The following is a 24213-nucleotide window of genomic DNA, read 5'->3' as shown; positions in this document are numbered from 1 at the left end:
AAAGGATACGCACTTTCCAAGCATGCTAACAGACTTGGACACGCACACACGCAGGACACACACAGTGAGTCTATTCTGAGCGGCCAGACTAATCTGGGATGAGACTCTGAACAGACCGGCTCCCAGAACACACCGCGCGGGTCGTGAGGATAACGGACGCTCCTGTCCTCCGTCTCTAATCGGGGAGGTCACGGCAGGGACACTGTCCTCACTCCCCCTCCCCCAGAAAGGCAGGGTCGCCAGCCCCGGGACCCCCAGAGAGATACAGACCCCCTCAGCAAATGACTGTGAAGCCGACACCAGGGTCTTATCAAACTCTTTATTGATGGATAGAAACCCCCGCCCCCCCAGTGCAAAGTCCAAACACACTTCTGCGTGCCAGGGTGATTTTCCCACGTGGGTGCGATGACATCCCGGTGCTGTAGAATGTTCTCTGGCCCCTCAGTGATTCGTGGAAACCTGGAGAGAAACCGGAAACAGGAAGTGAACATGGAAAGGCGTAGGAGGGGGGGGGCACAATGTTTTTTTAAGCCAACACATGGATAGTATAATTGACAATGATTACTACTTCTTCCATTCATTAAACAACACCACTACAGAATACTGAAATAATCTCACATAGATCTGAAATATGCTTCATCATGGGTTCAGAAAGTTGTTGATCTTTTTCTGTAGAATGTATGTAAATGTGTACCAAACAGGTCTATGACTAGAACACGGTCCAGCTGTTATTAAGTTAACGCACTCCCAACAAGAATACATGAAGTGAGAAGATGGAAAGGAGCTTGATATGTCAAACAGACAGGACTTCAAACAGCAGCACTCTGAGCGACACGGCCTGGTTTATACACGTACACTGTGTCTGTATGTGGACACAACACACACATGGCCAAACAGTTTTACCCATGAGCCCACATGGACCGGTACAGATGGCATTACTGTGGGACGCAAGCAGTAATGAATTATGAAAGAATTTTTATTGATAGTAATTAATCACTATCAATAATTACAACTGAAGTACCAAATATAATGATTTTGTTAAAAAGTGACCTAGACACAGGAGGAGGAGCTGGGAAACTGTAACAATGACACGGAGCACAGAGACCTCTACTTCGGCTGTCACTATTTTCTAGTTCAAACGCGTTTTCACTGTGGGAGGCTGCTTTCATAGTGCAATGAGTCTCTGTATGGCATGAAGATGAGTGACAGAGCAGCAGTTCTCCACACAAGCTATGCAGCAGGAACTGCACTGGATGCATTTTGTGTATTTATTTAACTGGATTGATGTTTTATAATTTAATAATAACCTGCTTTGCTAGTTGTTGGCCATATATGGTTTTAAATTATAACAGACAGAGAGGCTTTGTATTACTGCAGTTACAGGAAATTATAAAGAGAGAGAGACACCACAGCCTGGCCATAGAGACAGGCCGACACAGGCAGAGCTGGCTGCCCAGAGAGGAGTGGCACTGTGGTCACTGAGAGACAGGAGAGGTGGACACAGAGAGGAGCAGCACTGTAGTCACAGAGACAGAAGAGGTGGACTAAGAGAGGAGCGGCACTGTGGTCACTGAGAGACAGGAGAGGTGGACACAGAGAGGAGCTACAAATTACACTGGAAACATGAACTTGGATCCAATAATAAAGTACAGTGCTATTCGGCCCTAAAGAAAGAGTTCACCCTGGCAGAGTCTCTGCTCATAGTCAGAAACACAAACACAGACAGATCTGACCAGTACAGGCTCAGAGACCACAGCCTGGCCAGAGGAACTGGGCGGCACAAGAGCACCTGGATCGCCAGAGAGACACGGCTGTGCGTCACTGTGATCTGGGAGACGTGGACACAGAGCTGCACTTCCTGCTGTCCTGCCCTAAATACACACACATCAGAGACACCTACTGGCCACAAATAAAACATAAAATCCCTGAATTCAGTCAGCTCTCTGATGGCTGCAGACTCTGTGTCCTGCTGGGAGAGGACCAGTGTGTCCCCCGCCACAGCCTGAGGGACAGAGTGGGACACCATTGTACAACAAAATCAAAACAGTCGGGTCCGTTGCCATTACTGTTACATGATTGTCCTGACAATGTTTTTGATACATACATCAAATATGGATTATATTTCACTTTTATTTTAGTGTGTATGGTATTTGTTCCAATGTATCTGGTCATGTTATGTCTGTCTTGTTGGATATTACATCTGTATCTGCTTTGGCTATACTGTGATCGGTCATGCCAATAAAGCACCTTTTGAATTTGAAATTTGAATTTGAGAGCGTCAGTGAGAGAGCCAGAGTGTCAGCGAGTGAGAGAGAGCCAGAGTGTCAGCGAGTGAGAGAGAGCCAGAGTGTCAGCGAGTGAGAGAGAACGAGAGAGAGAGAGCGAGAGTGTCAGCGAGTGTGAGAGAGCGAGAGTGAGCCAGTGTCAGCGAGTGAGAGAGCCAGAGTGTCAGCGAGTGAGAGAGAGAGCCAGAGTGTCAGCGAGTGAGAGAGCCAGAGTGTCAGCGAGTGAGAGAGCGAGAGAGAGAGAGAGAGAGAGCCAGAGTGTCAGCGGGTGTGAGAGAGCCAGTGTCAGCGAGTGTGAGAGAGCAAGAGTGTCAGCGAGTGTGAGAGAGCGAGAGTGTCAGCGAGTGTGAGAGAGCGAGAGAGAGCGAGAGTCAGCGAGTGTGAGAGAGCGAGAGTCAGCGAGTGTGAGAGAGCGAGAGTCAGCGAGTGTGAGAGAGCGAGAGTCAGCGAGTGTGAGAGTGAGAGAGAGCGAGAGTGAGCCAGAGTGTCAGCGAGTGAGAGAGAGAGCCAGAGTGTCAGCGAGTGAGAGAGAGAGCCAGAGTGTCAGCGAGTGAGAGAGCGAGTGAGAGAGAGAGCCAGAGTGTCAGCGAGTGTGAGAGAGCCAGTGTCAGCGAGTGTGAGAGAGCGAGAGAGAGAGCGAGAGAGCGAGTCAGCGAGTGAGAGAGAGTGAGAGTCAGCGAGTGAGAGAGCGAGAGTCAGCGAGTGAGAGAGCGAGAGTCAGCGAGTGAGAGAGCGAGAGTCAGCGAGTGTGAGAGAGAGCCAGAGTGTCAGCGAGTGAGAGAGAGAGCCAGAGTGTCAGCGAGTGAGAGAGAGAGCCAGTGTCAGCGACAGAGAGTGTGAGAGAGAGCGAGTGTGAGTGTGTCAGTGAGTGAGAGAGCGAGAGTGTCAGCAAGTGTGAGAGAGCCAGTGTCAGCGAGTGTCAGCGAGTGAGAGAGAGCGAGAGTCAGCGAGTGCGAGAGTGAGAGAGAGCGAGAGTGAGCCAGAGTGTCAGCGAGTGAGAGAGAGAGCCAGAGTGTCAGCGAGTGAGAGAGCCAGTGTCAGCGAGTGAGAGAGCGAGTGAGAGAGAGAGCCAGTGTCAGCGAGTGAGAGAGAGCCAGAGTGTCAGCGAGTGAGAGAGAGCCAGAGTGTCAGCGAGTGAGAGAGAACGAGAGAGAGAGAGCGAGAGTGAGCCAGTGTCAGCGAGTGAGACAGCCAGAGTGTCAGCGAGTGAGAGAGAGAGCCAGAGTGTCAGCGAGTGAGAGAGAGAGCCAGAGTGTCAGCGAGTGAGAGAGAGAGCCAGAGTGTCAGCGAGTGAGAGAGCCAGAGTGTCAGCGAGTGAGAGAGCCAGAGTGTCAGCGAGTGAGAGAGCCAGAGTGTCAGCGAGTGAGAGAGCCAGAGTGTCAGCGAGTGAGAGAGCGAGAGAGAGAGAGAGAGAGAGAGAGCCAGAGTGTCAGCGGGTGTGAGAGAGCCAGTGTCAGCGAGTGTGAGAGAGCAAGAGTGTCAGCGAGTGTGAGAGAGCGAGAGTGTCAGCGAGTGTGAGAGAGCGAGAGAGAGTGAGTGTCAGCGAGTGTGAGAGAGCGAGAGTCAGCGAGTGTGAGAGAGCGAGAGTCAGCGAGTGTGAGAGAGCGAGAGTCAGCGAGTGTGAGAGTGTCAGCGAGTGAGAGAGAGAGCCAGAGTGTCAGCGAGTGAGAGAGAGAGCCAGAGTGTCAGCGAGTGAGAGAGAGAGCCAGAGTGTCAGCGAGTGAGAGAGCCAGAGTGTCAGCGAGTGAGAGAGCGAGTGAGAGAGAGAGCCAGAGTGTCAGCGAGTGTGAGAGAGCCAGTGTCAGCGAGTGTGAGAGAGCCAGAGTGTCAGCGAGTGAGAGAGAGCGAGAGAGAGAGCGAGAGTCAGCGAGTGAGAGAGAGAGCCAGAGTGTCAGCGAGTGAGAGAGAGAGCCAGTGTCAGCGACAGAGAGTGTGAGAGAGAGCGAGTGTGAGTGTGTCAGTGAGTGAGAGAGCGAGAGTGTCAGCAAGTGTGAGAGAGCCAGTGTCAGCGAGTGTCAGCGAGAGAGAGAGCGAGAGTGTCAGCGAGTGAGAGAGTGTGAGAGAAAGCGAGTGTCAGTGTGTCAGTGAGTGAGAGAGTGTGAGAGAAAGCGAGTGTCAGTGTGTCAGTGAGTGAGAGAGAGCGAGAGTGTCAGCGAGTGAGAGAGAGAGTGAGTGTGAGAGTGTGTCAGCGAGTGAGAGAGTGTGAGAGAAAGCGAGTGTCAGTGTGTCAGTGAGTGAGAGAGAGAGCGAGAGTGTCAGCGAGTGTGAGAGAGCGCGTCAGTACCTCAGACATAGATGCCGACCCACAGTAGCAGGAACAGCAGGCCGAAGCCCATGAAGAGCGACGCCACCAGCGAGATGAGCAGCTCCTTGTACACGTCCCGGGTGTACTTCGTGGACGTGACCTCATAGCTGCACTGGTCAAAGACTGGACACAATGGACACGTGATCTCTACATCGTAGCTGGACTGAACACACTGTCTCTCCCTGTCCCCTCACTTCCCAGCTGGAGCAGTACACTGTACTGACACTGTCAGTCTGTCCACCCCGTTCATCCATCCCACACCCTAGACACTAGTCACAAACAGGGTACTGCTCTGGAGACAATAGTCCTGGCTGTGCTAATGTCGTAAGGATACACGAAGAACCAGGCGGTGAAGAACATGCCGATGGCCAGCAGCACCACAGTGAGGTGGGGGAACACGGCCGGGTTCACCGGGCTGGTGTAGCGAGTCATTGCCTCCAACTCCTGAGAGAGAGAGAAAGAGAGGGAGAAGGATTATGTATTCCTTCCAGGACAGCGCAGTGATGTGCATGTCTGTGGGAGAGTCAGTCTGCAGCGGCAGTTGATGTTGTGGAGGCCTGGGTCCAAAGCCACTGGCCTGAGAGCAGCCGGTGCAGGCTAAGAGCAACTAAACACCACCCACACCCACACCCACACCCACACACACACACACACCAGTGCAGGCCCTCTCGCTGTCCTCCGGCGCCGGTGTCGCGGGTATTTAATCAGACATTAAGAACCGACGCGCCTGCATCACAGTAATAACACATCACACAAAGCGCACGCCTCGATCGGCCCGGTCGGGCCGCGGTGGCACCGCTCTCTGTGGGGCTCAATACTAAGGACTGAGCACACCGGTCACAGGTGAACCCGTCTGTCGCTAACTGAGATTAATAATGCTGTTTTAATCGACCACAGTCGCGTTTATCGCAGTCACCGCGGCTCGTTCGGGTGAAACGCACTCACCATCGCTGCGATCCTGCGGAACTGCGCGTCTCGGGAAAGGCCACGTCTGTCCGGAAGTATCGTGTCAAGAGTCAGCACCGTGTCGCGTTGCATTCTGGGAATTGTAGTTTGAAATGGCCATGCTTTCTCCATTCGTGGCAGTATAGTTATACTGTTACTACAGCACAGCTCCTACTGTAACAACACTGCAACTACAGCACTGCACCTACTGTAACAGCACTGCTCTACTACACTGTAACTACAGCACACCCCCTATTGTAACAACACTGCTCTACTACACTGTAACTACAGCACTGCACCTACTGTAACAGCACTGCTCTACTGCACTGGTACTACAGCACAGCCCCTACTGTAACAGCACTGCTCTACTACACTGTAACTACAGCACAGCTCCTACTGTAACAGCACTGCTCTACTGCAGTCCCTGACTGGCTGCTTGGTGATGTGCTTTGAGACCAGTGTTGGGTGTGGAAGTCGGCAAAAAAGAGACAGACAATCAGGTCAGAGAATAATAAAACTGTATTAAACACAAGAAAGTCAGCAGAGAGAGAGAGAAGAGCAGATACTGGGAAGGAAAGGAAAACAAGGGGATGAGAGGGAGAGATTAATAGAGTATAGAGAACGTGTGATGGAGGGAGGGAGAGGGGGGGCAAGCAGTCTGTACATGCAGAACGTCAGTGTTGACAGGGCACTTTGTGAAGTTTGGCTCTGATACAGAATTAGGAATCGGAGACAGACAGACTGATAAGAGTCGAATGCATCACTGTCCTACAGGCAGGCGGACACACACACAGCAGTGATTATTAGAGAGAACAATGTCATGTCAATAACAATAATATCAACAAGAGTATTTATAACAACAGTAATAATAAAATAACAAAGGAGTGATTGTTGTGAAGATTAAGCCAGTGTAAATTAGTACCTCGAGGTTAATTAGAGACTAGATTGGTGACAGTGAATCAGCTCATATTTACAGCCTGCAGCCGCCCGTGAGCTTTCAGTGAAATCTGTCCTGGTTTTTTAATTATTCATTATCTTTCAGGTGTTAATTTGCTTAATTCTGTATTATTTCATTTTCATTATCTGAGTTTAATCTCATTTTATTCTTGACTCATGAGTGTTTGTTAAACAAGGTTTTGAAAAAAACAACAACAGTAACTTTGCAGGTCTGAGTTTGTGTGTCGTGTTGTACAGATCTGTCGCTGAGGGAGTTGTGTTCTATGTCTCTCAGGACCAGGGCTGGGCCCGGCTGCACGCTGCTGAGGGTACAGAGAGTCCGTGTGGAGCTCAGGAGACACTAGACTGAGTTATATCCAGTCAGTTGGGAAATTAGATTCACTTGAACTCGTTTTTGGACAAAGACAGTTTAAGGCACTTTAATCAGACAGACAGACAGTTCTACTAGAAGGAGCTCAGTGTAGGGATAGGGTTCCCCTCACTCACACTCTCACACACAAAGTCCTGTCTCAGTCATCGTGGTTACACAGACCTGTACAAACACAGCACACACAGCTCCACAACTTCCTGTAAAAATCAGTAAAGCGCACGTATTTCAGGGAGGGATGGAGGGATGGAGGGAGTTTGGGAGGAAGGTCAGTGTGTGATCTATACCTCCAGTCCAGTGATTGAGCTACACTTCCAATTCAAACCAGTTCAGTCCAGTCCTTTCCACTCCAGTCCAGTGTGTGAGCTACTCTTCCAGTTCCAAAGTGTTTAGTCTGGACAGAAACAACCCAGACGAGTCCAGTCCAGTAAAGTCCAGTGTATGAGCTACAGTTCCAGTTCAATCCAGTCCAGTCCAGTGTGTGGTTCAAAATCCAGGGCAGAGAGAGAGTGAGTGAGGGCTCTGAGCAACACGCCTTACAACAACAGCACCGCACACATGACACTGCGTCGCACAGCAGGCCGTGCGGGGCTCTGAGCCTGTGGTGTCCACACACTGCCAGGCAGCACTCAGGAGATCCGCTCGGCAAGGCGATCCACCAACCCAGAGATCCAGAGATGGGATGACGCGGTGACGGGTCCTCACTGCTCCAGTCCGAGTCCAGTCATACAGTAACAGTGTTTAGAGCGCTAAGGCGCAGTTGTGTCTCTGACTGTGCTAGTGTCAGGGTGTCAGTGATGTACACATCACTCACACTGTGGGGAGCTACAGCATGGGGAGGTGGTCAGTGTGTGTGACACAGTGTCTTAGTGTTTGTTACAGTGTATATGTCACAGTGTGTGTTACAGTGTGTACGTGTGGTACAGTGTCACAGTGTGCTTGTTACAGTGTACACTCACCTAAAGGATTATTAGGAACACCTGTTCAATTTCTCATTAATGCAATTATCTAACAAACCAATCACATGGCAGTTGCTTCAATGCATTTAGGGGTGTGGTCCTGGTCAAGACAATCTCCTGAACTCCAAACTGAATGTCTGAATGGGAAAGAAAGGTGATTTAAGCAATTTTGAGCGTGGCATGGTTGTTGGTGCCAGACGGGCCGGTCTGAGTATTTCACAATCTGCTCAGTTACTGGGATTTTCACGCACAACCATTTCTAGGGTTTACAAAGAATGGTGTGAAAAGGGAAAAACATCCAGTATGCGGCAGTCCTGTGGGCGAAAATGCCTTGTTGATGCTAGAGGTCAGAGGAGAATGGGCCGACTGATTCAAGCTGATAGAAGAGCAACTTTGACTGAAATAAGCACTCGTTACAACCGAGGTATGCAGCAAAGCATTTGTGAAGCCACAACACGTACAACCTTGAGGCGGACGGGCTACAACAGCAGAAGACCCCACCGGGTACCACTCATCTCCACTACAAATAGGAAAAAGAGGCTACAATTTGCACAAGCTCACCAAAATTGGACAGTTGAAGACTGGAAAAATGTTGCCTGGTCTGATGAGTCTCGATTTCTGTTGAGACATTCAGATGGTAGAGTCAGAATTTGGCGTAAACAGAATGAGAGCATGGATCCATCATGCCTTGTTACCACTGTGCAGGCTGGTGGTGGTGGTGTAATGGTGTGGGGGATGTTTTCTTGGCACACTTTAGGCCCCTTAGTGCCAATTGGGCATCGTTTAAATGCCACGGCCTACCTGAGCATTGTTTCTGACCATGTCCATCCCTTTATGACCACCATGTACCCATCCTCTGATGGCTACTTCCAGCAGGATAATGCACCATGTCACAAAGGTCGAATCATTTCAAATTGGTTTCTTGAACATGACAATGAGTTCACTGTACTAAACTGGCCCCCACAGTCACCAGATCTCAACCCAATAGAGCATCTTTGGGATGTGGTGGAACGGGAGCTTCGTGCCCTGGATGTGCATCCCACAAATCTCCATCAACTGCAAGATGCTATCCTATCAATATGGGCCAACATTTCTAAAGAATGCTTTCAGCACCTTGTTGAATCAATGCCATGTAGAATTAAGGCAGTTCTGAAGGCGAAAGGGGGTCAAACACAGTATTACTATGGTGTTCCTAATAATCCTTTAGGTGAGTGTATATGTCACAGTGTGTGCTGCAGTGTGTATGTGGTAGAGTGTCACAGTGTCTTAGTGTTTGTTACAGTGTACATGTCAGTGTGTTACAGTGTGTATGTGGTACAGTGTCACAGTGTGCTTGTTACAGTGTATATGTCAGTGTGTGTCAGTGCATGTTACTATGTGTGTGTGTGTGTGTGTCAGTGTGTATGTTACAGTGTGTTACAATGTGTGTTAGTGTGTGTTTACAGTGTTTGTTACAGAATACATGTCACAATGTGTTACAGTGTGTTTGTTACAGTGTATATCTTACAGTGTGTTACAGTGTGTGTTACAATGTATATGTCAGTGTGAGTATGTCACAGTGTGTGGTGTTACAATGTGTGTTACACTGAATACATTTACATATTGGGAATATGAGAAGTTGTGATGTATATTCAGAATGTTGCTGACAGGCACTGGAGTTCTGGATACTGTGTGTGAGGGGCCGAAGTGATATCCCATCTGCGCAGCCAGCCTGTGCAGCTCGAATGCCACTGCGCAGCTCACCTGCCTCTGCACACCCTGGTGTTTGGGCTCCCCTGTCATTGTGTTGTGATCTGCTGTTCTTGTAGCCTAATACTTAACACTACAGCTTCTCTTGGCTGTGTATTTTTCACACATGGAATCTGATGTGTTCAGATTGTGCTGGTGTGTGTGTTGATCTAAGTGCGATGGTGTTGGAGTGTGTGTTGATGCAGTGACTGTGTGTGTAACAGTGTATCTGTGGGTATGTGAGTGTAGGTGAGTGAGTGTGACAGTGTGTGTTTGTGTGTGTGTTTGTCTGAGTGTGTGTGTGTGTTTGTGTACAGGCACATTAAACACAGGCTGGAATTGGAATTGAAGTAAATGAAGCTGGAATTGACAGCAGATGAACACAGAAGTCTTTAACCCCACTGTGCTGCCTGGCCACCACACTGACCTGCCACTCACACTGCAGACTGGACTGGACCGGCTCCACTGAACGGGCCTGGACCTGCTGGGGTATATTATATAGTACTACACTGTGCTTCTCTATACTGTGCTGTACTCCATTGTACCCCAGACAGTCCAGGGTGTAGGGGCTCAGCTCTGCAGGGTGTTTGGCCCCTGTGGTAGCACTCAGAAAACGCGGGGGGGTCAGTGTGGTTATTCATTTAGTTTTTTTGTTTTTTTTTCCTCATTATCTTTTTCATAAAAAATATATTTTAAAAAACAAGAGAAAAACTAATAAAATCGACTGTGTGAAAAGCACAGAGAGACACCCCTTCATAACAGGAAGGGGAGGAGTCAGACAGAAACAACACACAGGAAACAGGAAGTGCTCTAAAGCCCAGAGGCATGCTGGGAGGAGAGGGAGAGAGGGAGTTGGGGGGTGGGTCACCCACAATGCACTAGTGCTACCCCCCCCCACCACACCCATACAGACATCTAACACAGACATCTCACACACAGTTCCTGTGAAACAGGAAGTGGTAATCGGCGAAGGAGGTCATGGCTTCCTCTTCCTGTTTCCTGTTCCCGTGCTTGCTATCACAGGTCACTTCCTGCTGCAAGAGGAGAGATGTGTCAGAGGTCAGTAGAGGTTCACTGAAAGGTCACAGGTAGTTGACATTGACACAAAGGAAAAGGAGCAAGAGAGACAGAGACAAACATAGACACATATACAGACACAGAGAGAGACAGACAGCGAGAGAGAGATGGATGTACAAACCTACAGAGAGACATTGACAGACAGACAGAATGAGAGACAGATATAAAGACAGACAGACAGAGACAAAGAAGGACAGACAGACAAACAGGCAGACAGACAGGGGCTCAGACACTTACAGAAAGAGTCACACGGAAGTGATAGGTGACATCCTGGAATTGTTCCAGTCTCAGAGACCAAAAATGATCCCTCCCCTGAGCGAGAGAGAGAGAGAGAGAGGGAGCACTTTGAATTTAAATTTGAATTTGAGTACATTGTCAAGCCACTACAGCCTCAGGTTATTACAGTGTACAATCAATGTGTGTAGAGTGGACAGTCAGTGTGAACAGAGTGAACAGTACCTGTTTGGACAGTCAGTGTGTAGAATGGACAGTAAATGTGGACAGTACCTGTGTGGATTTTCTCTCACTGTGGCTCTCAGTCTCCAGTCTGTCTCCACACATGCGCCCCCTACTGACCCCACACTGTAACACCCACACAGCTGAGCTGGAGCTAGAGAGAGGGAGGAAGAGAGAGGGAGGAAGAGAGAGGGAGGGAGGGAGGGAGTGAGGAAGAGATCACATCACCAGTATAGAAGAAAGTACAATCCAATCCAAGACAGTGTTACACAATACACTCACCTAAAAGATTATTAGGAACACCATACTAATACTGTGTTTGACCCCCTTTCGCCTCCAGAACTGCCTTAATTCTACGTGGCATTGATTCAACAAGGTGCTGAAAGCATTCTTTAGAAATGTTGGCCCATATTGATAGGATAGCATCTTGCAGTTGATGGAGATTTGTGGGATGCACATCCAGGGCACGAAGCTCCCGTTCCACCACATCCCAAAGATGCTCTATTGGGTTGAGATCTGGTGACTGTGGGGGCCAATTTAGTACAGTGAACTCATTGTCATGTTCAAGAAACCAATTTGAAATGATTTGACCTTTGTGACATGGTGCATTATCCTGCTGGAAGTAGCCATCAGAGGATGGGTACATGGTGGTCATAAAGGGATGGACATGGTCAGAAACAATGCTCAGGTAGGCCGTGGCATTTAAACAATGCCCAATTGGCACTAAGGGGCCTAAAGTGTGCCAAGAAAACATCCCCCACACCATTACACCACCACCACCAGCCTGCACAGTGGTAACAAGGCATGATGGATCCATGCTCTCATTCTGTTTACGCCAAATTCTGACTCTACCATCTGAATGTCTCAACAGAAATCGAGACTCATCAGACCAGGCAACATTTTTCCAGTCTTCAACTGTCCAATTTTGGTGAGCTTGTGCAAATTGTAGCCTCTTTTTCCTATTTGTAGTGGAGATGAGTGGTACCCGGTGGGGTCTTCTGCTGTTGTAGCCCATCCGTCTCAAGGTTGTACGTGTTGTGGCTTCACAAATGCTTTGCTGCATACCTCGGTTGTAACGAGTGGTTATTTCAGTCAAAGTTGCTCTTCTATCAGTTTGAATCAGTCGGCCCATTCTCCTCTGACCTCTAGCATCAACAAGGCATTTTCTCCCACAGGACTGCCGCATACTGGATGTTTTTCCCTTTTCACACCATTCTTTGTAAACCCTAGAAATGGTTGTGCGTGAAAATCCCAGTAACTGAGCAGATTGTGAAATACTCAGACCGGCCCGTCTGGCACCAACAACCATGCCACGCTCAAAATTGCTTAAATCACCTTTCTTTCCCATTCAGACATTCAGTTTGGAGTTCAGGAGATTGTCTTGACCAGGACCACACCCCTAAATGCATTGAAGCAACTGCCATGTGATTGGTTGGTTAGATAATTGCATTAATGAGAAATTGAACAGGTGTTCCTAATAATCCTTTAGGTGAGTGTATAGTGAAGGGTGTGTTTGTGTGTGTGTGTGTGTGTGTGTGTGTATGTGTATGTGCTCACCTCATGTGCAGTGTCACGTTTGAGGGGGAGGAGCTGTTATTCCCTAGGAGAGACACCAAGAAACTGTGCTGTCCAGACCTGAAACACAACACAACACAACACAACATCACACACTGTAACTCAACATAACACAAGAGCACACAATAGCAGCTAAATCTAACTGAGAGTGCTGTATTCTGAAGTATGAAGTTAATATCCAGGATGCCGGTGCCCAATAATCTAATTAGCCTCTCAGAGCACAGGGCCCACAAACACACTGGCTTCCAGTCAAGCTATTAATATAAAACCGTCTATAACACACACTCACACACACACACACTCACACTACACACTCACACACACATACAGTCACACTCACACACACTACACACTCACACACACTACACACTCACACATACACTCACACTCACACATACACTCACACTCTCTCACACTCACACAAACACAAACACAAACACAAACACAAACTCACTTGCAGCTATAAGGGAAGGGGCAGTGCTCTTCTGTGATTGGCTGGTTGGTCTCCAGGATATGCAGTGAGGTCAGGGAGGGGGTGGAGCCTCCGACTATATAAATATAAAGAGAGAGAGGGTGAGTCTGTCAGTGCGTGCGTGTGCGTGTGCGTGTGCGTGTGCGTGTGCGTGTGCGTGTGCGTGTGCGTGTGCGTGTGCGTGTGCGTCTCACAGTGCGCGTCTCACAGTGCGCGTCTCACAGTGCGCGTCTCACAGTGTGTGTGTGCGTCTCACGATGTTCATGTGCGTGTCTCACAGTGTGCGTCTCACAGTGTGCATGTGCGTCTCACGGTGTGCGTCTCACAGTGCATGTCTCTCAGTGTGCGTGTGCGTGTCTCCCAGTGTGCGTGTGCGTGTGCGTCTCACGGTGTGTGTGCGCATGTGCGTGTGTGTCTCATAGTGCGTGTCTCACAGTGCGTGTCTAACAGTGTGCGTGTGCATGTCTCACAGTGTGCGTGTGCATGTGCGTGTCTCACAGTGCTCGTTTGTGCTCCTCTGTCTCCGGGGCAGCTGCTGTTGCCCCCCCATGGGCAAGCGGTTGCCCCCGGCGATGCTCAGCTCACTGGGCCTCTTCGCCTTGGCGATGGCGTGGGGGGGGGCGGGGGTGTGGCTCAGACGGTTCCGGAAGCGACTCTCCTTCTCGACCTGACGAGACTTGGCCTTTTTATTGGTGCTGCCTGGGGTGGGGGCGGGGCTAGTGGAGTCTGCTGGGGGAAGGAGGGTGGAGAGAGTGAGGGAGTGAGGGAGAGAGTTACACACTGATGTCAACACAGTTCAACTGGTAATTAATGAATTACATTAAAGGAGGCGGGGTCTACTTACCAGATGTGGATTGGTTGGTGTTCAGGGCCAGGCTGGTTTCTGATTGGTTGGTAGTAGGGTTTGGGGAGGAACAGCAAACCTCCTGATTGGCCAGTGTCGGGGAGGGCGGGACTGCAGCTATACATATTATACAGGAATAGTGGTGTTGACTGGACTGTTCTGTATTGGACTGTCCTGGGCTATATTGGACTGGACTGTATTGGACTGTCCTGGCCTGTATTCAGTAGTGTAGTGCTGTCAGACACTGACAGTCAAGTGACGTCTTTATCAGATCTTTTATCACGTTGAATGTAACAAAGTAAATGAGACTAACCATAAGACTCAGCCTTAATTAATCTGACACTTAGAGAGTTTCCTCCTCCAATAAGATACAAAGCCAGCACCACAACCTGTCAACAGAACCAAGCTTTTACAGCAGCGGAGAAATTGAGTCGTTTTTAATTTTTCTGTTTGTTTTTTTTAAACAGCTTATTAATTTACCATTTAATATGAACTATATTGTATATTAAAGTTACTGCTCCTCGAAACTGACACATCTTAGCAATTTCCACAGTAGATCAGTGCAGAACTGATGACACACATGGGCATTGTCGTCCTTGTGGCTCCTGCTGAACAGGGGCATCGCAAGCAGGATGTAGCGTCAGGTGCTGGATCCCATTGTGTCAATTGGGATCCTGTCTTTTAGTCACGCATTTTTCATCACGTATATTTAAACACCGGCATTAGTTAATTACCATTTTGCATATTCATCAGCAATATGCATATTCAGTTACAAATTACACACAGTCTGTCTCTTTTGATTTAGATTGAATATTCCTTAATGTCCTACGAGTCCAAAACAGACTTTGAGACAGGCAGTTGTAGTTGGTTTCAAAGTACATATTCAATTCAATAAATAAATAAATGTCATGCAGTCTAACAAACATAAGTGCAGACTCTCGAGTGGTGAGGACTCCTGACTGTGTTGGCACAGTACACCCAAGTTTTACATTTCGGTATTCTATCCACGGATAGAGTCTCACTCTTCCTCATCCACATTTCCCCTGTCCACACATCGCACACGGGGGACACTGGTGTCTCGGGCCCGGTGTCACAGATTGAAGTCTGCATTAGAAATTTAATCCAGTCCCTGCAGCGGTGTTGTCGAATGCCAGGTTGTGTGTATCTCTGGGGTTCGCCACTTCTTTCACCCCTGCAATTTCTTTGTGTGTCTCTTTAAAGAGTGCGATCACACAATTAAAGCTCCAATGGGCGGCAAACAAGCACGATCTGCTAACATCTTCTACGCGATTGGTGGACATAAAACCATTTCCCTAGCTACACTTTCTACTTACTTCCCTAGTTACACTTATTTTCTGCTTGCAGATATCCAAACTCAAATACTAAGTACAGGTAGTATATTTTTTAAAATAGAGAAAGATACTAAACAAATTCAGTTAAAGAGAATTGCAGTAGACTATATTGGACTGGACTGCATTGTATGTACTGGACCATATAGGACTGGACTGGACTGTATTGTACTATACTGCAGTGGTGTATATTGAACTGGGCTGTATTGCGTTGTGCTGTACTGGTCTGGGCTGGTGTCAGTTGGGGGCTCACCTTGCGAGGATAGGGTAGTGGTTCTGGGGGAGAATGTGGACTGGCGGGATGCCCCAATACCTGCACTGGACCTGCAGAACCACACACACATTAACTACACTGTACACACAGAAACACACAGACACACACATCAACTAAACTGTACACATGGAAACACACATATGCACATACACACACACAGAACCACACAGACATCAACTACACTTTACACATAGAACCACACAAACACATGGAACAACACCCACACAGACGGAACCAGAGATTAAGGATACAGAGACACACACAGACACCACCTACACTGATACAGATACACAAAGACAGAAACCAAGAGACACAAAAAGACACTGATACAGACTGACAGAGACACAATGACGCACTGAGAGACACAGACGTACCGTGGACAGAGAGATGGACAGAAGGAGAGAGAGGCGCTGAGGCCCGACCCCAAGGACACTGAGAGAATGCACAGAGACACTGAACTACAGAAAGAGAGAAAGAGAGTGGGAGAGGGAGGACAGGGACAGGAAAGGCAGGAAGTTTTAAAGATGGAGTGAGGTAGGGAGAGGCAGAGAGAGGAGAGAGGGAGAAAGGGAAGTAAAGAAAACATGCCAGATATAAAACACTGAAATAAGATACCAGAATACAGAGTGTCAGTGTATACACAACACAGTGGGATGTGTAGTGTGTATAGTGTGTCCAGGGTGTGTAGTGTGTCCAGTGTGTTCAGTATGCTTACTGTGTGAGATACTTTTTTTAAAATTCTTACGTGTTTAGTGTGTTTAGTTCCTGTACAGTGTTTAGCAAGAGGTCTAGCGCCTAGTGTGTGAGTAATGTATGTGCAGCGTGTGTGTAGTGCGTGTGCAGCATGTGAGTGAGGCCTGCACCTACCCCTCTGTGTCTGTGATGTCTCCACGGTTGTGCAGCGTCAGTGCATACAGAGTGGACATGGAGACGACACTGAGGGGGAGAGAGACAGCGTGTCATTAACCTTGTCTTGCTTTGGCAGCAACTGTGTGAGTTGTGTCTGAGTCTGACCGTGAGAAGAGAGACACACGGACACACACAGCCTAGGGGTCAGGGTCGGGTCAGTGTGGGGTCAGTGTGGGGTCAGTGTGGGGTCAGCTCCAGGGGTCAGTGTTGAGCCAGTGTGGGGCCAGTGTGGGGTCAGCTCCAGGGGCCAGTGTGGGGTCAGCTCCAGGGGCCAGTTTGGGGTCAGTTTGGGGTCAGTGTGGGGTCAGCTCCAGGGGTCAGTGTAGGGTCAGTGTGGGGCCAGTGTGGGGTCAGCTCCAGGGGCCAGTGTGGGGTCAGTGTGGGGTCAGTGTGGGGTCAGTGTGGGGTCAGCTCCAGGGGCCAGTGTGGGGTCAGCTCCAGGGGTCAGTGAGAGGTCCATCACCTGAATGCCATGACAACAACCAGTGCGATGATGGTGCCCTGCAGGAACCGCTGACTGATACAGGTTTCCTTTACTGCAGGGCTCTGAAACAACAACAGCAGCAACACAATAACACAACACCCACAACTACAACAACAACACAATAACACACTGTTCATACTGACACACTCACCTTACTCCCCTTCTTCAGAGGCCGGTTCTTGTAGGGGCCACTTCCTGCTCGGCTGAACTGACTTCCTGCTTGACTAAGAGGGAGAAACAGCACCACTCACTGTGTTAACATCCCTCTCTCTCACTCTCCCTCCGTCTGTCTCTCCCTCCCTCCCTCTCTAGACATATGCTACTCACACACAATGCACATTAAAGTAAACTCACACTCACACGCACACGCATTTGCACACACACACACACTCTCTCTCTCTCACAGACACACACATTCTCCCCCTCTCTCACTGTGCTGACCTGGCCGTTCCTCCGCTGACTGAGCTCTTCATGCTGTCCAGTCTCCTCAGGGTGGCCAGCCGGCGGCTCCAGCGCTCCAGCTCGTCAATGCGGGTCTCCAGGTTGTCAGTCAGCTTGCACAGCTCCTTCACCGCACCCACATTCTCCATGAAGATACGATCCTGCCCGAGAGGGAGGGAGGGAGAGGAAGGGTGGATGGTGTGTCAGTGTGTCAGAGCTACAGTGTGTAGGTGTCAGTGTCTCAGTGTGTCAGTATCTCAGTGTGTCAGTATGCCAGTGTGTTAGTGTGTCAGTGTGTCAGTGAGTCAGTTTATCTGTGAGTCTGTGTGCTGTTGAGTCAGACAGTTGCAGGTCCCCCTCCTGCCTGTAGGGGCACCGTCTCACCTTGTTAACGACCAGCAGGTTCTCTATGGTCTCCCCGTTGGCACAGACAACATCACCGCCCCCCCGCACTGCCTCGGGCAGGATCTCCTGCACCTCCTGAGCGATCACACCTGGAAACGGCATCCCGTCAGCACACTACTACAACACTGCACTCTATCACTGCACTACAACACTGTACTGCAACACTGCACTAGAACACTGCACTGCAACACTGCACTGCAACATTGTACTGCAACACTGCACTGCCACACTGTACTGTATCACAGTACTATAACACAGTACTACAATTCTGAACTACGGATGTGTAGTGTAGTGACCTTACTCAGTTGTGTAGTTACCTGTCTCTGAGGTGGTGTCGATGCCCACAGAGATGGCAAACTCGGGTTTGTACTGATAGTGGACCAGACGCATCTGAGAGATCCGCTTCAAATTGTCTGTGGTGTCCACCTGGAGACACACAATCACAGCATCACACACAATCGGTGTAACAATGCAATTCATTTGATCATTAATAATAATTGTATTAGACAATGTAAAGCTATTTAATAATTGTTTTTAAAGGACTGCAATCCTCTGCCGGACTGCAAGTTACAAACTCATGTAGTCAATTGGAATCGACACACTTCAGCAGGTTGTGTCTGTATCTGTGGCACTCGTCGTTCTCACCACGTATTGATTAAACTCCTTATAGTTTTCATCATGTGATAGAAATGCACGGTTGTCTTAAACATGACTGTTTGAAAGCCATATTTACGCCACCGTGTCTCTCTCTCTCTTTTTCTCTTTGCCGCTTTCAGTGGTTAATGGTGTGTAATCACAATAACCGACACTTTCCTTCTGCTTTGATCACAAATAGGGACGGGGGAGAAATCGATAGTGTAGTATTGCAATATTATTTTTGATGATATTAAAATTGATCCTCTCACTCCACTAATCGATTTTTTGTAGATATTAAACACGATCATTTTATTTTCATTGAGGCAAAATAACAATGCTGTAATTATTCCAATCCTATAGATGGTGCAATGTTCTTTTGGACGGAATGATCGCAGAATTTGACTGTGTTCTAGATCTGTGGTGTATCTGGTTTAGACCTTGATCTCGGTTCCAAAACACGGCAGATGCCAGCACTGTTCGAGCTGCGCCCACGACTTTTAAATATCAAGCATGGGCTCACTTTGCATTTTACAACACTGAAGGGAAGAAAGAACTAGACATGTCCCACACCATGTGCATACAATGTTGTTATGGCTAAATTGTATTACTGTTACACTATTACAATGTGAACGTGACACACATGTCGATAAGAATCACGCTGGCAGTCGGACTTGGCTATGGAAACGAAGTGAACATGCAGTCACTGGCTCACACAGAAAGCGGGCGCTGTGCATCTCCTCACCTCCTGCACGTTCTCCTTGGCCCGGATGTCGGAGGGGTGCACCAGTGAGCCCATGACCTTGAGGTTGCCGTGGATGACCAGCGCCTCGTCAGGCCGGTCGGTGTTGATGCCCACGCGGCCGTGATGGAACACCGAGTCGGGCAGCTGACCCCTCTGCCACAGAACCTCACTGTCACTCTCAAACTGGCCCGGGTTGGATGCCTGGGGAGGAGAGAGGGAGGGGAAGAGTGAGCAAAGAGATGGTTTGCATGACTTTAAACAATTAAAAGTTAAGAGTTGACAGATGTGTACACTCACACAGGTACATACACACACACACACAGGTACACACACATAAACACACACACTCACACACAAACACACACACACACACACACACAGGTACACATGCGCACAAACACACACTCACACAGGTACATACTCACACAGATACACACATTCAGAGAAAGGCAGATGTAATAATAGACAGATACAGACAGACAGAAAGAAAAAAGGCATATATGCTGACAAATATACAGACAGACAGTGATACAGAGACATAGAGACAGACAGACACACAGACAGAGATACAGAGACAGAGAGTAAGGGACAGGCGGTCAGATGGACTGGTGGGCGGACAGACGTTACCCTGACAATGATCCTCTCGGAGACCTGCGCCGCCACAGTGAGGCTCTGACTGCGACACTGAGCCTGCAGGGCAACCACCAGCATGAAGTACCTGCAACACAACACTGAGACTCAACTACACAGCACTACATAACACTACACACTGAACTAGCATGAAGTATCTGCAACACAACACAACACAACACTGAGACTCAGCTACACAGCACTATATAACACTACACACTGAACCAGCATGAAGTACCTGCAACACAACACAACACTGAGACTCAACTACACAACACTACACATCACTGAACAACACACAACACTAATACACAGCACTGTGCCTTCAGTGGGGGGTGGGTGGGATATGGTTGGCAGAATGTCTGGTCAGGGTTGGGGGAGTGTTGTGATATAGTTGGCAGGATCTCTGGTCAGGGTTTGGGGAGTGTTGTGATATGGTTGGCAGGATCCCTGGTCAGGGTTTGGGGAGTGTTGGGATATGGTTGGCAGGATCTCTGGTCAGGGTAGGGGGAGTGTTGGGATATGGTTGGCAGGATCTCTGGTGGTCAGGGTTGTGGGAGTGTTGGGGTATAGTTGGCAGGATCTCTGGTCAGGGTTTGGGCAGTGATGGGGGATGGTTGGGGGATGGTTGGCAGTACCTCTGGTCAGGGTTGGGGCAGTGTTGGGGGATGGCTGTTGGATGGTTGGGGGATGGTTGGCAGTACCTCTGGTCAGGGTTGGGCTTGCCTTTCTTCCTCATGTTGTTGGCCGTCGTCTCGCTGAAGTGCAGGCGCCCCACCGTCACTTTGGTAACCTGTTCTGGGGGTACCGTCACCCTGGAAACAGGCCAAGATTCAGTCTCTCCTGCCATCACTGTGTGTCCGTCCTTCATCACTCTCTCTCCATCTCTCCATCTCTCTCTCTCACTCTCACCCCCCCCCCCCCCCCGTCTCCCAGTGCACACACTCACAGTACTGGTTTGAATGGTCTCTTGCTCCGGTCAGACTGGGACTGCTCGATGTTGATGTACTGGTTCATGGCCTCCAGCTGGAAGTCAATCGATCAATCAGTCCATCAGACAGTCAATGGAGCAGTTAGACAGTCAGTGTGTCAGTCAGTGTGTCAGTCAGTCAGTGCGTCAGTCAGTCAGTCTGTGTGTCAGTCAGTGTGTCAGTCAGTATGTCAGTCAGTCACTCAGTGCGTCAGTCAGTCAGTCTGTGTGTCAGTCAGCCCTCCCTCTCTGTCCTCTCTCACCTTCACTCCATTCAGTTTGAGGTAGAAGCAGTCGATGGGCTGCAGTCCCTCTCCAGTCTTTACATACTTGGGGTCTCCCAGCATGCCGATGTACACTGTGACCTGGAAGTGGTTCTTCTTCTGGCACACGAAGGCATCATCCGGCACGGAGAAGTTAAAGCCCTTGTCAGCATCAACTCGATAGGTCAGCATGGGACTGAGAGAGAGAGAGGGAGAGGGAGAGAGAGAGGTAGTGAGAGACAGAAAGAGAGGGGAGAAGGTGTGGCAGAGGGCTGGGGTTATTTCTGACCCCTGCGGTTTCCCTGCTCTCTGCTCTCTCTGTCAGAACACCCCTCAGAACACACAGGCGCCAACCCCTCCTCCCACACTCCCTCTCTCCCTCCCTCTCTATCTGTTCCTCCTGTATCACTTTAATGGCACAATGATGTATGCAGAACTTTCCAGTTTCGCCCAAGACCTGAAATCTCTCTCTCTATCTTAATGCAGTTCAGTGATGTTTGTTGGCAAAAGCTGTTCAAGTTCTGCCAAAGCATTTATGACCAAAAAATTAATTTTCTCTCTCCCCACTTCCCCCTCCTTCAGTCGAAACTCTACAGGCCCCACTCCCACACACCTCTCACCCCTCAGGAATTCAGCTACTAACATCCTTCTCTCCATCCCTCCTCTCCGCGTCACTCCTTCTCTCTGAATATTCCATACAAGTCACTCAGTCAGTGTATCAGTCAGCCAGTCAGTCAGTCAGTGTGTGAGTCAGTCAGTCAGTGTGTCAGTCAGTCAGTCAGTGTGTCAGTGTATCTGTCAGTCAGTCAGTCAGTCGGTATGTATCAGTCAGGGACTCACAGCTCTTTGCAGTTGGCATCGTAGAGAGGCGTCCACTTGTTCTGCAGGTGGGGCTGCCACTTTATACACTGGTAATTAGGGTCCAGGTAGGAGCTATCAGAGTCCTGCATCAGCCCTGCACAGGGCCGAGAGAAAGAGAGGGAGAGAGGTATCATTTCTAATTCCTCCACCTATCCAGGTGTATGCACTGTGTGTGTTATCTGCACAGGTAGCTGTAATATATGTGTTTAACATGTGCAGTTGCTCTGTGTATTACATATGTATTATCTAGTGTGTATGTAGTATGTGTACCTGTGCAGGTGTGTTGTGTGTTTATCTGTACAGGTGTGCTGTGTGTGTACCTGTGCAGGTGTATGAGTCTCACCTGGCTCCTGCTTGATGATGCCAGTGAGGATCTGTGCGTTGAGTGAGCCCGGGGGGGAGTCAGAGTGCTTCCTCTTCTTGGCCTGATGGACGGGAACCCCACTGACACACAACATTCACAATGAGAACTAGATTCATTATGACAATTAAAAAGATCTCTGTCTCTTGCCCTCTTTCCTTCCCTCTCTCCCCACCTCTCTCCCCTTCACTCACTCCGCAGTGTGCTGGTGCTGCAGTAGTTGATGCAGCATGTGAGTCTGAGTGTGCTGTATTTCTCCACCCCCCATCCCTGCTGGACCCATCGGGTACTGCGGAACCATGGGCTCGGGTTTCAGGTACAGGTCCCGATGCATGCTGGGATAGTGGGGGTGCTGGGGCCCAGGGGGCGGGGGTGGCCCGGGCGGCGGGGGCGGCTGTGGTGGGGGCGGAGTGGTCAGGTGACCCATGTTTTCTGGAGTCATGGTCCTCAGCATGTGAGAGTCTGAGAGAGAGAGAGAGAGACAGAGAGAGAGAGAGACAGGATTGAGAAAGATTTAATAATTTCAGTTAACATTTACATGATTTTCTCTCTCCTCTCCTCTCTCCACTCCTCCTCAATCTCTCTCCTCTCTCTCTCCTCTCCTCCTCCCCCCCTCTCTCTCTGTCAGTAAACAGCAGTCATTTATTTCTACATACTCTGTGTTTCCGTGCCCTTCATTATTTATTTATTGCTCCACCCTCCGCTGATCATGGTATCTGCCATTGTTCCCACAGACCTGGAGCTCAGCCAATCAGATTAGCAGATTCCACAACCAGCAACCAAGTGGGAGAGACCAACACAGGTGTGCAAGGGGAGGGCATCTTGAAGTGTGTGTATTGGTATAATATATACACTACTACTTTACCACACTGTCACTGTACTATACTGTACTTTACCACACTGACACTGTACTGCACTGCACTGTACCACACTGTCACTGTACTGTACTGCACTGTACCACACTATACTGTACTTTACCACACTGACACTGTACTGCACTGTGCTGTACCACACTGTCACTGCACTGTACCACACTGACACTGTACTGTACTGTATGTAATTACTGACTGATCAATTGATTGGCTGATGAATGCAGAACTGATTTACCTGTGGGTGTGGGGTGAGTGTGTCCGTCCTCTACCTCTCTCATCGCCCAGCCGCCATGTCAAAACACCTGACTCTCAGTCTTTCTCTCACTCCTTCAGGTTATCACACTTCATAAAAACCTTTGTCCATTTTCTCTACAGTGTCTCCTATCGATCAGCTCTTCCCCTCCTCCCTCTCACTCTCTCCCTTCTGTTTTTCCCTCTATGGCTGCCTTTCTCTTTCTTGTTCTTTATCTCACTTTCTTTCTGTCTGTGTTTGCTTTTTAAGCTTAGTCTTTCCTTCCCCCCACTCTCTCTCACTCTATTTCTCCCTCCCTCCCTCCCTCCCTCTCCCTCCCTCCTTCTCCCTCCCTCTCTTTTGATTCACAGTCTATATTTTATTTGATTTTGTACACAAATAAAAACAGCATCCCCCCGTCACTGTCTCTCTCTCTCCACCCCCCTGCCCTCAGACCTGTGTTCAGAGTGCTATCGAATCAGAGACACCCCCCTCTAACCCGTGCAGTGGTACTGTCTGCGCATTGGCCTGCATGGTGGTGTTGGGACTTACCATTCACCTGCTGGGGGGAGTAGGGCTCCGAGCTGGAGTCGGGAGGAGACTCTGGTAGTGTTCTGAAAACAGAGGGGGGGTGGGGGGAATGACTCTAGGAATTAGATGCTATTTTAAATTGCTTAATTAATCAACATATGAGTCTGTATGATATCCTGTTCTGTGTATCCCCCTCTCTCTCCTGCTCCCTCTTACTCCTGTTCCCTCTCCCTCTCTCCCGCTCTCTCTCTCTCCCGCTCCCTCTCCCTCTCTCCTGCTCCCT

General features: G+C 49.1%; 2 protein-coding genes across 6 annotated transcripts in view; both read right to left on the bottom strand.

The window, feature by feature from the left end:
* Positions 1 to 305: 305 nt before the first annotated feature.
* tmem258 (transmembrane protein 258) lies at positions 306 to 5643 on the bottom strand. Its single transcript, XM_066700375.1, has 4 exons — positions 5536 to 5643; positions 4925 to 5034; positions 4570 to 4697; positions 306 to 459 (listed from the first exon to the last, which is right to left on the bottom strand). Exons 1-3 carry the CDS (start codon positions 5626 to 5628, stop codon positions 4571 to 4573), a joined length of 330 nt encoding a protein of 109 aa, XP_066556472.1. The 5' UTR covers positions 5629 to 5643; the 3' UTR covers positions 306 to 459; position 4570.
* A 393-nt stretch (positions 5644 to 6036) lies between these two features.
* myrf (myelin regulatory factor) overlaps positions 6037 to 24213 on the bottom strand; it is a 33092-nt gene continuing 14915 nt past the window's right edge. The window contains exons 4-27 of one of the 5 annotated variants that reach the window (XM_066700368.1): positions 23952 to 24013; positions 22490 to 22757; positions 22278 to 22378; positions 21914 to 22028; positions 21074 to 21269; positions 20790 to 20866; positions 20545 to 20655; positions 19838 to 19928; positions 19211 to 19411; positions 18150 to 18258; positions 17812 to 17921; positions 17428 to 17588; positions 17138 to 17210; positions 16966 to 17048; positions 16461 to 16529; positions 15968 to 16051; positions 15573 to 15643; positions 13971 to 14087; positions 13625 to 13855; positions 13109 to 13202; positions 12637 to 12714; positions 11131 to 11233; positions 10861 to 10935; positions 6037 to 10580 (exon numbers count right to left, since the gene is read on the bottom strand). In XM_066700368.1, the coding sequence (XP_066556465.1) occupies positions 10476 to 10580; positions 10861 to 10935; positions 11131 to 11233; positions 12637 to 12714; positions 13109 to 13202; positions 13625 to 13855; positions 13971 to 14087; positions 15573 to 15643; positions 15968 to 16051; positions 16461 to 16529; positions 16966 to 17048; positions 17138 to 17210; positions 17428 to 17588; positions 17812 to 17921; positions 18150 to 18258; positions 19211 to 19411; positions 19838 to 19928; positions 20545 to 20655; positions 20790 to 20866; positions 21074 to 21269; positions 21914 to 22028; positions 22278 to 22378; positions 22490 to 22757; positions 23952 to 24013 (2785 nt within the window). In that variant the 3' untranslated portion in view covers positions 6037 to 10475. Of the gene's footprint in view, positions 10581 to 10860; positions 10936 to 11130; positions 11234 to 12636; positions 12715 to 13108; positions 13203 to 13624; positions 13856 to 13970; positions 14088 to 15572; positions 15644 to 15967; positions 16052 to 16460; positions 16530 to 16965; positions 17049 to 17137; positions 17211 to 17427; positions 17589 to 17811; positions 17922 to 18149; positions 18259 to 19210; positions 19412 to 19837; positions 19929 to 20544; positions 20656 to 20789; positions 20867 to 21073; positions 21270 to 21913; positions 22029 to 22277; positions 22379 to 22489; positions 22758 to 23402; positions 23643 to 23951; positions 24014 to 24213 lie in introns of those variants that run through there. The other 4 variants (XM_066700370.1, XM_066700369.1, XM_066700372.1 and 1 more) reach the window with 4 other exon arrangements.

The sequence above is a fragment of the Amia ocellicauda genome, chromosome 4 (assembly GCF_036373705.1).
Source record: "Amia ocellicauda isolate fAmiCal2 chromosome 4, fAmiCal2.hap1, whole genome shotgun sequence".
Classification (NCBI taxonomy): Eukaryota; Metazoa; Chordata; class Actinopteri; order Amiiformes; family Amiidae; genus Amia; species Amia ocellicauda.
This window is presented reverse-complemented; position numbering and strand designations above follow the sequence as displayed.